The sequence below is a fragment of the Dasypus novemcinctus genome, chromosome 18 (genome assembly GCF_030445035.2).
Source record: "Dasypus novemcinctus isolate mDasNov1 chromosome 18, mDasNov1.1.hap2, whole genome shotgun sequence".
Lineage (NCBI taxonomy): Eukaryota > Metazoa > Chordata > Mammalia > Cingulata > Dasypodidae > Dasypus > Dasypus novemcinctus.
This window is the reverse complement of record NC_080690.1, coordinates 32,770,844-32,787,276: the sequence shown is the minus strand read 5'-3', so window position 1 is coordinate 32,787,276 and position 16,433 is coordinate 32,770,844. Positions and strand designations below refer to the sequence as shown.

The window sequence follows — 16,433 nt, the reverse complement described above, 5'->3', positions numbered from 1 at the left end:
TAAACAAGAGCCCCGTATCAGTTTATCATTTCCTACCAGCAATTTAAGATTTCTATGAAAATCAAAGTTAACATCTACCAAGCTATTTGCCTTCAACATGAATGTTCCAGATGAGGAATTAGCTTAGATCCAGTCCAGCAACTACTCCTAAGAGCAAGGCAAGGGGTGATGAGTAATCTCACCAAATCCAAGAACCCTAAACATTTTCTGTGCCTTGTACTCACTCTATAAGGAATCCAAATTGTTTTGCCTACACTCTCAGAATGACCTTCCCTGCCCCCTTGTGGTCTGGAGTGTCAGTAGTACTTATCAACGCCCCCCAATTAACCCCATGCCAGAAAGAAAAAGTATATACGTACCTTAAAATCTGTATTATTGATATATTCAAATACCAAAGCTGGTGTCTTTGACTGTAAGAGAGAATATTAATGCTTTAAGTATACTTAAACAATAAATATAACTGCTTCTATCACACTGGCTCATTCCCACGTCCCACTTAGATGAAAAAAGGATTCACCCATCAGGGAAAGTCTGCGAAGAAAACACCCTCCTGAAATTTTATTTCTGGTATTGGCTTCAAAATAACTGAGGGTGGGGAGGGGAAGGAGAAGTGGGTGGGATACAGATGAAACAAGATTGGCCATGAGCTGATAAACTGCTGAAGCTGGGTGATCAGTGTGTTCATTATATTTTCACTTCATTTCTGTAAATGATCAAAAATTTTCATAAGAAAATTTTTTAAAAAAGGAATTGTAGGGAGCCGATGTGGCTTCTTAAGCAGTTGAGAGCCTGCTTCCAACTTGGGAGGTCCTAGGTTCAGTTTCCCATGCCTCCTTAAAACAAAAAAAGAACAAACAACAAGTAAACAAAAGAGACAACTCAGGGGAGCTGATGTGGCTCAGTGGTTGAGCACCAGCTTCCCATATACGAGGTCCTGGGTTCAATCCTCAGTCCTAGTACCTTAAAAAAATAAAATAAAATAAAAAATAAAAGAATTGTATTCTTTCAACAACCTACCAGATACTTCAATGGGCCTGATAATGGTGAATATTAATACCCTGCAGTTGTTTAGTTTGCCAGCTCTAAAAGGAGTGACATATTTTTATCTTGGTCTTGGGACTCTTTCATAAAATGATCTATGACATCAATTTCTAAGATATTATCTTGGCTACAGACATTAAAGAATGTCTCACTTTACAAAGTAGACTTGTTCCTGAAAAATCATATATAATCAAGTATTTTATAACCACTATAGTCTTAAACGCAGTAAGTACTTGTGTTCACTTTTTCCTGTGTAAATTTAAATTTTCAAATAGGTTTATTTAAGTGAGGTAAAATCATGTAAACTGACAGTAATACACTTCCAACTGGGAAGAAAAGCTGGGGCTTAAAGGGTTACAGAAAGAAAGAAAATCATTTTGGAAATTTTTATGGCTGGTAAGTTTTACTCAACCTGGCATGTGAAAGTAACCTTGAAAATAGGCTACAGTGCATGCACAGACGTCTCTGCCTGGACAATTCAGACCCCAAGCAGGAGTCCTGGCAGCCACCATGATCAAATGATTCTTCACTAATCCAAAAGTGAAAGGGTTCCAAGACTACCAGATCTCTCTAATGGCTGTGGAGGAAGCCTGTCCCCTAAAAGTTAGGGAACAAGGTTCCTTGTTCATTATTATGCACTTCAATTTACTTGTCTTACATGCCACATAAAACACACAAATAAGTTAACAAACTACAAAAATAGCAAGACAAGTATCACTAAGTTCTGCTAAAAAAATAATTTAAAAAAGCAAAACAAAGATGCTCCTGGTAAAACACTACATATTGGCTCACAATTTAAAAATTCTCCTGAAATCCCCACTTTTACATGGTTCTCTTATTTACGTGCACAACACTCATTTTTAATGCAGACCATTTTCAAAGGTTCTGTAGTTGTTTATAAATTAATCTGGGCTAATCAGGATCTTAATTTTAATCGGATATTAATTCTAATGCCAATTAGAATCCCTCGCAATCTTTTCAGGGTTCAAAAGGAAAAAACATTCCTTATTCCTCCATTCAGCAATATTGTGTAATCTTGGGCAAACCCAGAACTTCAGTTTTCTTATCTATACAATGAGGACAATAACGGTACCTACCCTCCTGGGTTGAGGTGAGGATTAAATGACATGGTACCACCTGGAAAACCAATGTTTTGAATGTACGGACACTGGACTTGAGATCATCTCCAATTAAACCTTCAAATGAATCAAAACATTTGCTCTCTCTGCTCCATCCCACCTATTATTAGCACCATATATAAGACTGAAGTGTATATTAGATTGATTTGGCTCTACATCTCTTTTAATGTATATTAGTATATAAAGTTTCTCAACCTATAAGGATTCCAGTTGGCCTGTAATTGGTACTTAAATTTATTTTAAGCGACTACTTTTCCAGGCAAGTTTGCAATGTTATGTACGAAAAAGCTGAAAACATTACAGTGAGTTCCCACATTTTAAAGTATGAACCACAGTTAACTAGTGGTCTCAGGGGTAGTGAAGCACTCACTTTTTTTTTAATGGCTTAGTTGAAGTTACTAAGGATGCTTATCATGCTGTGTTAGTGATTTGGGGGGTGACTCAATTAGCTATGTTTTGTGTTGGCATATCAAAACTGTTAAATGATTGTCAATTACATTTTAAAGTGAATTGTCTTGTATGAGGAACCCAGTGCAAGTCACTATTGTCTAATAGTGACATCTGCATAAGACTTGTAATAGCTAAAGTTAATTGAGCTTTAAGGAATTGTTACCATTAAAATCTGTATTCAAAGACAAAATAAATAAATAAATAAATGACAAGGTACTGTTAAACACTTAGGATAGCACCTGCCATGCACTTAAGCCCTAGTGCATGTTAGCTATTTTATTATTATGAGAATGTCTTTACCAGACAGAAGCAAATAATTATTTCCAAAACAAGTAAAAAACTATCATGGGAGAAAAACAGGTAAAGAAAGCAAAGAGAAACAGGACAGGGAATGATACAAAGGTTGGGGGAGTCTTTAACCTTAGCTAGTCCAAAAATTTTTACTAGCTAAATTACTTCCCATGAAGAGAAAACAAAGCTAAACAGCACAGCTAAAATAGCTAAAAATCAAGCATTTTAACAAGGCTATTTTAGTTTTAGCTGCAGATACAATATGAGCCCTAATGATAGGTGCTGAATAAAGACTGAGATGAGAAACAGTAAGACTGTTTCCTCAAGGGCCAGGGCTATGCCTGGCTCAGCCCCCCGTGTCAGGTGTCGTGTCCACACTAAGGTATTTAGCCAACATTTGTGTGATGAATCAAATAATGAGGTAACAAACCTGAGACAGGGATGTTTCTCCATATACTTTTAGCTTCCCTAAAAGCTCTGTGGTGTGATGGTTAGGCTAATGTGTCAACTCAGCCAGGTAATTGTGCCCAGTTGTTTGGTCAAGCAAGCACTGGGCTAAATGTAATACAAGGACATTTATGGACTTTAGTCATCGGTGAGTTTACTGCATAGATGGCTGATTACGTCTATAATCAACGAGGGAGATTGCCATCAGCAATAAGTGATGCTTTATCCAATCAGCTGAATGCCTTAAAAGAGGAAGTGATTTCAACACTGAGAGAATTTCCCAGCTCATCTTAGGACATACAATGTCTCCCAGAAACTCATCAAGGACTTCACTGGACTTTCATCAGAACCCCTGGTTTGCAACCTGCCTGCAGAACCTGGACTTGTATATCCCCAGGTCACCCGAGAGATTCTTATAAAATCTCATACCATTGACAGATATCTCCTGTTGATTCAGTTTCCCTAGAGAACCCTGACCAGTACAGGTGGCTATTTTATCATTGGGTTACCATGACCTTTTTTTTGGCTTTCAAAACTATTCAGTAGCAAAGACAAACACAACCACTCCACCATGTAACGATAGTTCTCATTATTTTGCAATTCTGTTACACACACACTAGTCTCATTATTTTGCAATTCTGTTACACACACACTAGTCCGCTAGAACACTCCCCAACCATCAGGCACCTACCACAGGATCCTTTACAGTGTCAATCAGCTTAATGATATTTGTTCCACCACGAAGGTTCTCCAGAATCTTAACCTCTCGTTTTATCTTCTTTTTCTTCACTGGCTTAAATACACAAAAGTAATCAGAAGTAAGACTCCTTTTGAAGTTAGTATAAGTAAAACTTTTTAAAAACACCGTTAGCCAATTGAATGGACTGTGCTTTATTGTACCAGATTATGTTAAAGAGAATATATAAATTAGAAGGGAAAAAAATTGAGACACAATGAGCTGGCCATAATAACCTTTAACATTAAATTAAATCATTTATAAACTCATACAGCTTACATGTCAGATCTTTAAGTAGTTACATTTAGGGTACTTAAAGATTCTGAAGATCCATGTCACACTTTAAAAATAAGAAGTTTGCATACTAGATAACTGCCAAGTAGAAAACGTTATAGCCCTGAACAGCTGTATATCATGCATTCATAAATGGAAAAACTGGAACAAAATGGTGAGACACCTGCTTTTCCAATATGGTACAAATAATTTTGTCTTCTAAGAGCAAAGACCAGTTCACTGACATCAAGTTACAAACTTGTTTCCCAGCTGCTGGTTCCCATTTCCATTGCTCTCCTATTTCTTTAATATCTAGAATTTGAAATCAGCACAAAGACAGTAAAATTTCTCCATGGATCCTTTCCTAAAGGAAGAGATGGTGGATCAGCAAAGGAGACTGATCTCAGATAGAGCAGTGATTCTATCTGCTAACCTTTTGATCTGCTCAATAGTAAATTAAAGAATTTAATTAGAAACACTAGCACGATGTGTGTTATTTCTTGTCTTGAATGGGTGGAAGAGTTTGAAGAAGAAAAAGAGCAGATCACAATCGAGTACATTTTATAAAGCACTTATAACAGTGACTAGCACATAGTGTTCAATAAATGCTAGCTTTATTTTTTTCAAAGTTTTAGTAACAGTAACAGCTGGGCTTACTTTATATCATCATACTTAATCTTCACAAAATCCCTAAGGAATAGACTCAGCAAGGTCACAGAGCTAGGAGATAGTAAGGAGTGGGGGCAGGATTCAAATCTGGGCAGTCTAATTTCACAGGCCCCAATCTACCCATTGTGCTTTCATTTCCCAAGGGTGGTTAGTAGAAGAAATATAACAATGGAAGAGGAGAATTCCATTATTAAGACACTGCTACAGTAACAAAGGCAAAGAGAAGCCAACTGGTTTGCCATGAAACAACAAACAGGATTTAAAAATTTTTAAACCCTGTGCGTGTGTCTGTGTGTGTGTGCTGTGCATATGCTGGTGGTGATGTGAGGGGAGATATACCACATAAACATGCCAGAAAAACCTTCATCATTTGTTAGTCACTAAGATATGGCTTCTAACACATAGCAAAACAGAGAAGAATATGAAACACAGAGCCACATGAATCACCTACAATAGAGTGTTCAACTGAGAGACTGTAATCTAGCCACAGTCCTCCAAGCCATCTGCTGTGATCATGCCCACTCTCCACTTTGTCACAGTTCCCAGTAGGGAAATCCAGCTGCTGTCTCTCTTCCACAATTCTACTTAGGAACCTCACCTCACTCTGTCTTCCCTTCTTCCTAAACAGGGAGTTCAATATTTTGGGAAAATGAAGTACTGTACAACTTGATTTAAAAAAAAAAAAAAAAGAACAGCTGGGGACCCCACATAATACCACAAAATAACCAGCTTAAAAAAAAAACAAAAAAAAATCTGGCTTGTAAGCTTAAAAAATGTCAATGTCATGAAACACACAGACTAAGAAACCGTTCCAAAGTAAAAAGATATGACAACTAAATGTAACACATGACCTGGGATTTTCTTTTGCTAGAAAGAATATTATAACAATTGGTAAATGTGAACGGGGCCTGGAGATTAGATAATAGCATTGTATCAACTATAATTTCCTGATTTTGATCATGGCACTGTGGTTATATAAGAACTTGTCCTTGGTTTTAGGAGGTACACACTCACACATTTAGGGATGACCGCAATTCACTCTCAAGCATTTTGGGGGGAAAAATTACATGCACATGTATGTACAGTATAAAGGAAAGAGAGAGAGAAAAAGCAAATACTAACATCTGGGGAATCTGGGTGAAAGATTTTTCTAAATCTGAAAATATGTCAAAAAAGTAAAAGAAAAGTAAAAGTTGATCATCTTATATCTATAAATTCAGCCAATGCTATCACACTAATTCAGTGCCTTTCAATGTAAGAAAATTCTAGAGCTGTCACCCTCTACTAGAAAGCAGCTTTGGATCTGAGGAAATAGTAAAAGAGAAAACACAGCTAGAAGCCTATATATACCAAAAAAACTTGGCCTACTCCTAAAAGTGAATCAGTACAGCGGTGACCATTAAATAAGTTGCTGTTCTGATGCTGCTCCATTTCAAGCTTGGCTTTGTTCTCCTAATATTCAGCAACAGGTCAGGTAGCCACATTGTTCCTGGACAACCCAGTTAAGATTAAGACACGTTTTATCATGTCTAAAGGTAACTTATAAAACAAATGAAGCATATTTTGCTGCTCGACTGTCATCTGTCCAACAACGTCCCAAATTAGAGATTGCTGACAGCAGAGCAATTCTGAGGAGGCACAACAGAGACCTGTAGCAGCTGGAGTTTTCATAATGTAGACAAAAGATGAAGAGATTCTAAAAAAGGAAAGTAACCAATAGCCCAGGATACTCCCCTCCAAGGCATGGACAACTATCTTCTACTTAAGACCAGGCTGCAAGTAACTTCATTTAGCCTGGCTCAGTCCTCCGAATCTGGGAGATGCTCCGGAAGCTAAACCACAAAGGCGGTCCAAGAGAGTGAAAGTGACCATTTTAATTCTACAAATGGAAATTAGAGAAAAAAAGACTTAAAAGGACAAGCTATAAAATTACCTTCTCTTAGTTTCCCCCCAAGGGAGGAACCTGGCAGTATAAGGAAAATAAATTAGAAGTTTTATAGAAATAAGGATGCCCTGACCCTCCTGCCCAGAGTCTGCACGTATTCATCACCAGTTACACAAAGTGAAGACGACATTTGCATTTCCACAGCAATCTCGTATTTTTACCTTGCATGCTAGAAAAAGTCTCCCTCACCCAGGGTTCATTATTTCAATGTAGAAAATTTCTGTTTTAAAGACAGAATTTTTTTAACCAAATCAGTTTAGCTATTTACCAAACCAAAAACATTATTTTTAACTCAAAGTCTAGTATTAAAATGACAAAAAGTTAAAGAAATAGAAGGGAATTAAAGTATTGAATCGAGTTTCAATAGTAAATAAACTTTGGCACACACCTAAAGAGAATGTTTAAGGGGGGAAAAAATCTTTAAAATTTTCTGTGTATGAGCTCTGAAAATGAAAAGAAAAAAGAAAAAAATCTTTTTGGTTCTACCCACATAGTAACTGGTACCAGCTATTCAGGAGAACTCTGTTCAAAGTAATCCAGGAGTAAAGTACCTCTCCTCTTTCTTTATCTACCAAATTTAAAATTTAAAAAAAAACAAAAACAAAAACAAAGTTAATGATGGGCTGCTTGGAAAGGCAAAAGTTGATGAAGTCAATAATGGGTCTGATTTATTTACTCAAAGTGGCTAAAAAACAAAACAAGCTGGATTTGAGAATGATTTGAACCTTGTCACTTCATTGTGGCTGAATGCATAAACTTACATCTATCCAAGCTTAAGAATTAAGACCTCGGCGGCGGACTTGGCCCAGTGGTTAGGACATCCGTCTACCACATGGGAGGTCCATAGTTCAAACCCCGGGCCTCCTTGACCCGTGTGTAGGTGGCCCATGCGCAGTGCTGATGCGCACAAGGAGTGCCATGCCACACAGGGGTGTCCCCCGCGTAGGGGAGCCCCACGTGCAAGGAGTGCGCCCCATAAGGAGAGCCGCCCAGTGCGAAAGAAATGGCGCTGCACACACGGAGAGCTGACAAAAGATGACACAACAAAAAGAAACACAAATTCCCGTGCCGCAGACAACAACAGAAGCAGACAAAGAAGAAGATACGCAAACAGACACAGAGAACAGACAACCCGGGGGGGGGGGGGGGGGGGAGGGAAGAGAAATAAATAAATAAATCTTAAAAAAAAAGAATTAAGACCTCAATAAAATCCAGCAACTATCAACAGGCAAAGTCCAATTTAAATATCTTTCCAAGCAAAAATGAATGGATAAATTCAAGACAGCTAAGAAGTTTCAACTCTGCAGTTCATTTACTCTACTACTAACCACTAATTATTCCACTAAAATATTAATTTCATCACCTGTAATAAATAATTACAATACACAATGGTTGCCAGGAATATAAATGGAGTAATTCAGCATAAATAATGGTATTCATTTTATTACCTTGGTGGAATCTCTAAAATCCACTGCAACTGACCTAAATATAAACATATCCAAGTAGTGTATTTCTTCAGAGGAACTTTTCCCTAATCTTCAAGTCTCATCTTTCCAATTACATTATAAACTCCTTGAGGGTTAACTGTTTATTTTTAGCATTTAAAAATTATTTTTATTTTAAAAGGCCAGCCATAAAACAGGCCTTTTGAATCTCATCTAGAGAACACTAAAGTTCCTTCTAGCACTGGTTCTACCCTCTAAAATAATTTTCTTTGCCCAGTTGTAACGATATAATTGTAACTATATTTCATTGCTTTCTAAGTGCCAGGCACTGTTTTAAAGCACATTTAATCTTCTGAGATAAGTACTATTAATGCCATTTTACCTGAGAACATTGAGGCATAGAGAGTTTAAACAGCTGCCCAAGTTAACAACTTCTAAGTGTTGGAGGTGACACCTGAATCTAGGCAGTCCACTTCCTCAACCCATACTCTCTCAGGGAAGAATAAACGCTTTTTAGATTACTAAAACATTATCATTCACTAATTTCTCCATCCATCCATCTACATCTCATTCGATTCTCCCAACATCGCTGTGTGCTAAACAGGAAAGGCATACCCATTTTACAGATGAGAAAATGGGTACAAATGCAGAAGCTGGTTCCAGAACTGAAGTCTTCTGCCCTCTATTTACAGTACTTACACTATGTCACTCAGATTATGAGATCACAGATCCTGAAATTAGGACCGAAAAACTATATGGAGCATACTCTACATATGAAAATGGATACTCTACTAAGACATACTTTTCACACATGGTCCTCTCTCATAAACTTTAATATATATTAATGGGATGAAACTGTTGGCCCAAAAATCTGTAGAGTAGTCATGATGAGACTCAGGGGAACTATGTAAGTTATAAAAGTATAAAAACACTGGTTACTGAGGCTTTAAATCAAGAGAATAAAGTAATATTTCACATATGTGTAAACATGTTGCTGTACATACAAATCACAGAAAACCTCTGTCTGCATTCCTGTAGCTTACTGGGCATTCATTCATTTCACACTTCAACTGGTAACGCTCTAAAGTCAAATATTCCCTTTCAGAAGAAAACTTCCAAATTATTAGAAAGAAAAACTTCATTTGATTTTTAGTGAGTATACCTTAATCTTTCCAATATAGTACATTCATCAAGAAGTCAAATACACAGCAATTTGCTCCTCACATTTACCAAGACTCCATGTCAGGCAAAGGTACTAGGTCTCCAGCCTCCAAAACAAGTGACCCTAAGCAAACTGCATCCTTTCTCTGGGTCTTGGATCATCTGGAAAAAAGGATTGTGCTCTAACAGTGTCTAAGCTCTCCAGGTTCTGAGATTTGGTTCAAGTAGGTTAACCAATCTCCGATCCTACAATCATAATATTAGGAACACCACTGACTAGTACACTTAAAATTGTTATAATTTCAATTATTTTTAATGTTAGCAATACTCTGGTTAATAACTGTTGGAATGACTTTTATGCTATTATGAAAACATTTGTGAAAACTATAGAGCTCACAAATGATTTAGATAATTACATTAATGTCCTGCTTCAAGAAGATGCCTTAATACACAAGCCTGGTAAAGGAAAGGAGGTAAAAAGACCTACCCACCAACACAGTAAAAACGAAAGGAGAAAGCACTACACTGGCATGGAGAAAACACCATTTTGATGTAACCTAACCAGTTACCAGCTCACTATGAAGTTACTAACAAGGATCTACCATCGATATTCATCTCATCTTTCTTTTAGCAACACCTCCTGGCAACGCAAATTTTTTTTTTTAAAGTTTACAACAAATGAATTTTAAAAAACAAACTGTAATACCATCATTCTTTGTTTATACTTGAGACTTAGTTTTAGAAAACAAAATACACAGCCAAGCTGTTAATAAAGAAAGGCTATGTACAGGCATGTATGGAAATTTCCAAGTCACTGTAGCAGTGGCTTACAACACTGTACTGATTTTTTTGCTATTAAATCCTATTCAGCAAACAGCAGTTTAATGTGCAGGATCTCAGGGACCCCCAGAAAAGCTGAAACCCATACACAGGCAGTGCCCACAAAGTGCTAAAAGTTGTCAAAAAACAGGCAAATGCATTTATTTTTGTGTACACCTTTGTAAGAGGTACTACTGAAGAACTGATTTTTTTCAGGACCAAGAGATGAAACTTTAGGCACTAAAATGGTTTTCTGGCCCACTCTGTAAATCTTCACCGTTTTTCTTTCTTTTATCCCTCAAAACATTTTGTCAAAGACACACCTCCCTATTAATTGGAATGTTGTTTTTTGTTTTTTTAAATGATTTTAGCCTCCAAATTTCACTTGAGGATATTGTCAATAAAATCCTGCTCATCAATTTCTAAATTCCTATAACCCCCTAACAGCCCTATTACAGGTTAAATTGTAACCCCCTAGTCTGTGAATGTACCTTATTTGGAAACGGAGTCTTTGAATATGTGATTAGTTAAAAGGCCAAACCAGATGAGGGTAGGCCCTGAGCCAATAGGAGGGAAAACTGGACATGAGGACAGACACAGAGGAGAACACCATGCAATCACTGAGGCAGAGATTAAAGTGCTGTAGCTCCAACTTTAGGATTGCCAGCAAATACCAGAAGCTAGAAGAGGCAAGGAAGGATCCTCCCCTATAAGTTTCAGAAGGAATATGACCCTGCTGATAATCATTTTAGACTTCTAGACTCCAGAACTGGGAGACTATCAATTTCTGTTGTTTTTCACTACCCGGTTTGTGGCACTTTGTTACAGCAGTCCTAGGGGAACTAATATAAGCCCCAATGTTTTTTTTCAATCCCCCCCTTGTGGTTTTTTGCATGCTGTCTGCTCTGTGTCCATTTGCTGTGCATTCTTCTGTGACTGTATTTATTTAATTTCCCCTTCCCCCTTGTGGCTTGCTTGCTGTCTACTCTCTCTGTCCATTCGCTGCGCACTCTTCTGTTTTTGCTTGTCTCCCTTTTTTGTTGCGTCACCCTGCTGAGTCGGCTCTCTGCAGTGTGCAGGTGGGCCTCCCTTCACAAGGAGGACCTGGGACATGAACCCAGGGCTTCCCATATGGTAGACGGGAGCCCAACTGACTGAGCCACAGCAGCTTCCCCCAATATGTTTCGATCAATAAAATATCTTGGAAATCTGTTGAAGTAAATTAAATAATATGATAAATTCACTCATCATCCAACCACACTCACATATTGGAAAGGACTCATTGGAGATGTTATCAACTAAGACAGCCCTGTCCTCTAGGAATACTACCTCTATCTCTCAATATGTGCACATTAATAGATTAAGTTCCTTTCTGAATTGAAATATAGTAGGCCTATATGAAGAGGAAGCTTTCTATAGATTCCTCCAAATTATGAGCTGTTAAGGACTTAATTTCCTAACAAATACCATAATACTATAGATATAAGCCATCACCAATTTATTTGACTAGAGGAGCACAGCTTTGGATAAAGACCCTATTCTTGTGCAAAAATATGTTTAATCTACTTTGATTCAGTCTGTCAGAGCAACAACAAAACCACACGATACCATTAATAAACAAAATCTGGATAGAATTGCCACATGGTTTTGAAAATGCAAAGTGTAGTTTTCACCAGTGGAAACAAGGTAGTTCAGGCTATACCCTGAAAAGAGCTCATGAACACTGCACCACATTAAGATCCTACAACTCAATGACGAAGTGAGCAGTAAGACATAGGAAGAGATAGGAAACAGGAGTTCCAGTAAAGATCATTTCAACATAATGATGTTAGCTAAGTTTCTTTGTGCTTAGATTTCCCATTCGTAAAAATAACCAATACCTATGGCTTCCATTGTGGGTTCCCTAACCATATCCCAAGAATTTTTAGATCAAGGGAGATCTAGCAACTGACCCTATAAAGTTCTTTAGGATGAATAAAAAAAAAAAAGCGATACTTTCCTAAATGAATATACTGGTATTTTTATATATAACCTGAATGCTGTTCCTTTCAAAGGAGGCATTTACAAGAGATTGGAGACTGCACTTATTCTAAAAAATATTGCCATTCCACAAAAGTTTAGACATTTTTCTGGAATTGCTTTAGCCTGCAGTTCATTTTTCTGAATGTACAATAGTGGAATGTAGATATTCCTAACATCAACTTATGTCTTATTGCCTTCCTAGAAAGATTTGAAGCATTTTATACTAAAAACATGTTTATTTATGTACATAAAAGAATAATTGTATGGCTTCCCCAGGTGACGGGTCTGAAGAGAACATTCACTTAAATATTTGTGCTTGGAAAAAAAAAAGGACCATGTGACTTCACAGACGCAACTCAAATTTGGGGAAAAGCACAGTCCACACCTTTAACATCAATTCCTCACCTTCTTGTTCCCAGTGCACATAACTGCCTATTTTGCTCTACTGCAATTGTGCTCCTTCATCACTAGGCTAGGATGGTCCTGAGAGATAGAGCCAATGATATTTATGAAAGGTAATTTCCAGACAGCAGAAGCCTGACCCCACGCGTTAAAAAGGACCACCTATACAGCTGCCCTAACACTACCCTAAAGGAACAAAAAAACAGCCTTTTAATCCCACATTCTTATTCCACAAAACCTCCGCAAAATGGCCACATTGTGTATATGTAAAGTGCTTCCTTAGCCTCCTGAATGTTTCTCTGAATGACATGCACACACATTAAATGACCTGACCAAATGAGGACCCATCTCAGGCTCCAAGAGTTACTTTTTAGTATACTCTAAAATATCAGTTGCTTGAAGGAAAATTTAGTTAACTCTTCATTTTCATTAAGATTATGTCTTCATTCAAGTGATTACAAAAGCCATATCATTACCAAACTTAGGTCACTAAACCAGATATTAAGATTGTTTTGTTCCAATTATTATTTTGGTAATTACAAGTGTACTCTTCTGCTCCAAATTTCACTTTTACTAGCTAACAAGCAACAATGAACATTCCCAGCAGTACTGGCTCACTATTTCCATTCCACCTGAAACTTTATCACCAAGCAGGAAGGAATAAGTGATAATCCACTGAGGTGTTTTCCTGCACTTGGGCTTCAAACTTATCTTTGAAGGAGTTCTGATATTTTTCAAACTTTCCTTCTGGAATAACTTAAAGCACCAAGAGTAACAAAAAAACAATATTCAACACATGGATTGATGAGATCTTTATGAAAGGCTTTTCTTTCCTCTGAATATCTATTTATTTTGTAACAGAGTCCCACTGGAATTTTTGCTTTGCAAGCCTATAATTTAAATTTGGGAACAAGGATTTTCCTCAGCTAACATGCTTAAGATCTGAGGCTGTTCTGCTTACTTTCCTGGAAATGAGAAGGCAGGAGTAGTGGAGGGACATCAGACAGAAGATGGTAGTAAAATGAGAGCTAGCACTGCGGTTGAAATAACTATCCTTTTGGCCTGTGTAAAAAAAAAAAAATTAAATGCCATTCATAGGACACTCACCTTCAGAATTTTTACAACCACTCTCTCGTTGTTGGTGATGTTAATGGCCTCAAATACTTCACTATACTTTCCCCGACCAAGCTTTCGAACCAGTTGGTAATCATCCTGATTACTGTGAAAAGCAAGAGAGAGACATAAATGCCAGGATTTGGGATTATCCAAGTTTATGCCCACTATACATTCCATGCAGATGCTTCCATTAATCAAGCACTTGGACCTATCTGTACATGGCACCACAACTCATTCCCTAAATGAAATCCACAACATAAAGTTGGCTCCCTTTACTCTGCAGAGCTCCTAACCTAATTGATTCCTCCCAACTTGGGGAGATGAGCTAGGAAGGCAACACTCTAAGCCAATCTAAAATGAGAGCTAAGCATCCATCCTGGAGGCCCACAGGGTACCCCTCCATCCCCGGCTCCAGAGCACCTGCCTCAGCTTTCACACCCTGAACGCAAGTAGACAGTGCCGGCTTGGCGAATCTGAACGTCTTTAAAAAATCTCCTCCCACCCAGACTTATTTAGAAAAACTAAAAGACAAAGAATTTTAATAGCTCAAAAGGACAGCTGTTTACTCCCCACCCCAATAGAAACCCGAAAGTGTGAGGCGGAAGGCACCCTTTACTTCTTCCCAGGGGGAAAGGGAGGTGAGGGAAGAAAGGGGTGCACCAAGTGGGAAGAGGGGACCAAGGACATGTGCGGGGAAAACGGGAGGTAGGGAGGACTCGGGCTCGGGCTCCCACCCCAGACGAGAGAAGGCGTCGGCCCAGGAGAGGGGCAGGCCGGGAGACAGATCGCCGGGGGCCGAGAGCGGTTCGCGCCGAGGGGAGCGTGAGGGCCGGGCAGGGGGCGGCGACGGCTTTACCCCCAGCTCGGGACGTGCGCCTCGTAGTCCCAGTACTCGCGGCTCCTCAGGCTGTTCACCTCGGCGTAGACCCGGGCCCTGCTGCCCGCGGCCGGGCCGGGCATGGCGGGCGGGACCGGGGGGCGCCGCGGGGCACAGAGGGCGGCGCGGCGGGGGGCGCTGGGCGGCGGGCGGGGCAGGCGGGCGGCCGGGGGGCGCCGGAGGAGGAGGAGGAGTGCGGCGGCGGGCGGCCGCGCCAGGCCGGGCCCGCGGGGGCGGGCGGGTTGGGGGCGCGGGGGGCGCCGGCCGCGCCGGCCGGCCCTGGAGCGACCGGCGAGGCGGAAGGGCGGGCGGGGCTCGCGCTCAGAGGTGGCCTCGGCTCGCGGCCCCGACTCAGCGGCGGCGGCGGCAGCGGCGGTGGCAGCAGCAGTGGCAGCCGCCTGCCGGGAAAGGGGCAGCAGCGGCGGCGGCGGCGGGGAAGAAGGAGGAGAAGGAGGAAACCCGGAAAAGGGGCCGCGCTCACTAGGAGCGGCCGCCGCCCGGCCCGGGGCTGCTCAGCCTCACAGCGCCCCCTGCAGCGCGGGGGGACCCGCCGGGAGGAGCTGGCCCCGCCCCGGTCCTGCCCCGGTCCCGCCCCCCGCCGGCGCCACTGCCCCTGCCCAGATTTCCCGCTCCGCTGTGTGCGCTACCGCAGTGCGGGCTGACGCTATAGGGCCTCCCCCGCTCACAGACTGTCTCATTACAACATTCCTTCTTCCGTCCCTACCCTGTTCTGGAGACTGCTTCCCCAAGCCCTCCACCCTCTAGCCACCCAGAGTTCACCTTCCCCAAGACCACCCCTTCGGACCCAAACGTTCTCATCCATTCGCTCCCTAATGACTCCCTCTCACCAACCCAGAATTTCCCCCACCTCAAGAGCCTCCCGTTTCTCCTCCAGACCTGGTCCTGTCATCTTGAATCCCCAACCCTAAGGCCTCCCGTGGTCTCTTCTCCAGAGCCTTCCTTTAAGACCCTTCTCTTACTCTTTCCCCTAGACTCCCTTCCCTGAAAGACTATTACCTGAACAACGAACAATTTCTGAATTATCACTTTGGTACTTAGTGATCAAAACTGCCAGGTTGCTCCACTGTAAAGTTACTATTTTCCCATGAATAAGTAATTTGAGGGAAGATAATTTCAGACTATGCAAATGTCCCGTTTTCGTTTGGGAGGAGGGCGAGCAGGAGAATTGTGTGAGGGTTCTGCCTGAAGACTCCGGCCAGGGATTGGGGTGGACTGTGGGATGTTGCCTCCTAACCCTAAACACTCCTTTCTTTGATCTTCAGGGCTTTTCCATTGTCTTGCTTTCCCACCCCGCATCCTCTATCAACAGAACCTCCTCACTCAGCCCAGACTGTTTCAACTCCACTCCCTTTTCATGTTTTGTTCTCTAGATGAGACACTGCTCCCTCCTCCTTGGTATTGTTAAGAACACAGGGGACAGATCAATCCAGGTTTGAATCCCCACTCTGTTGCTTGCAAGACATGTGACCTGGGGCTGATCACGTAACGTCTCTGTGCTGCAGAGTTTACAGTATAAAACCATTAACAGCACTTACTTTACAGGGCAGCAGGGAGAACTGAACAAGGTATTCCATGTAAA

At 40.6% G+C, this 16,433-nt stretch overlaps 1 protein-coding gene across 1 annotated transcript in view; it reads right to left on the bottom strand.

The window, feature by feature from the left end:
* Positions 1-15,161, bottom strand: part of CSNK2A2 (casein kinase 2 alpha 2) — a 36,505-nt gene extending 21,344 nt beyond the window's left edge. The window contains exons 1-4 of the mRNA XM_058279922.2: positions 14,813-15,161; positions 13,948-14,059; positions 4,060-4,161; positions 360-410 (exon numbers count right to left, since the gene is read on the bottom strand). Coding sequence (XP_058135905.1) covers positions 360-410; positions 4,060-4,161; positions 13,948-14,059; positions 14,813-14,916 — 369 coding nt within the window. The 5' untranslated portion in view covers positions 14,917-15,161. The remainder of the gene's footprint in view (positions 1-359; positions 411-4,059; positions 4,162-13,947; positions 14,060-14,812) is intronic.
* Between the last annotated feature and the right edge of the window lie 1,272 nt (positions 15,162-16,433).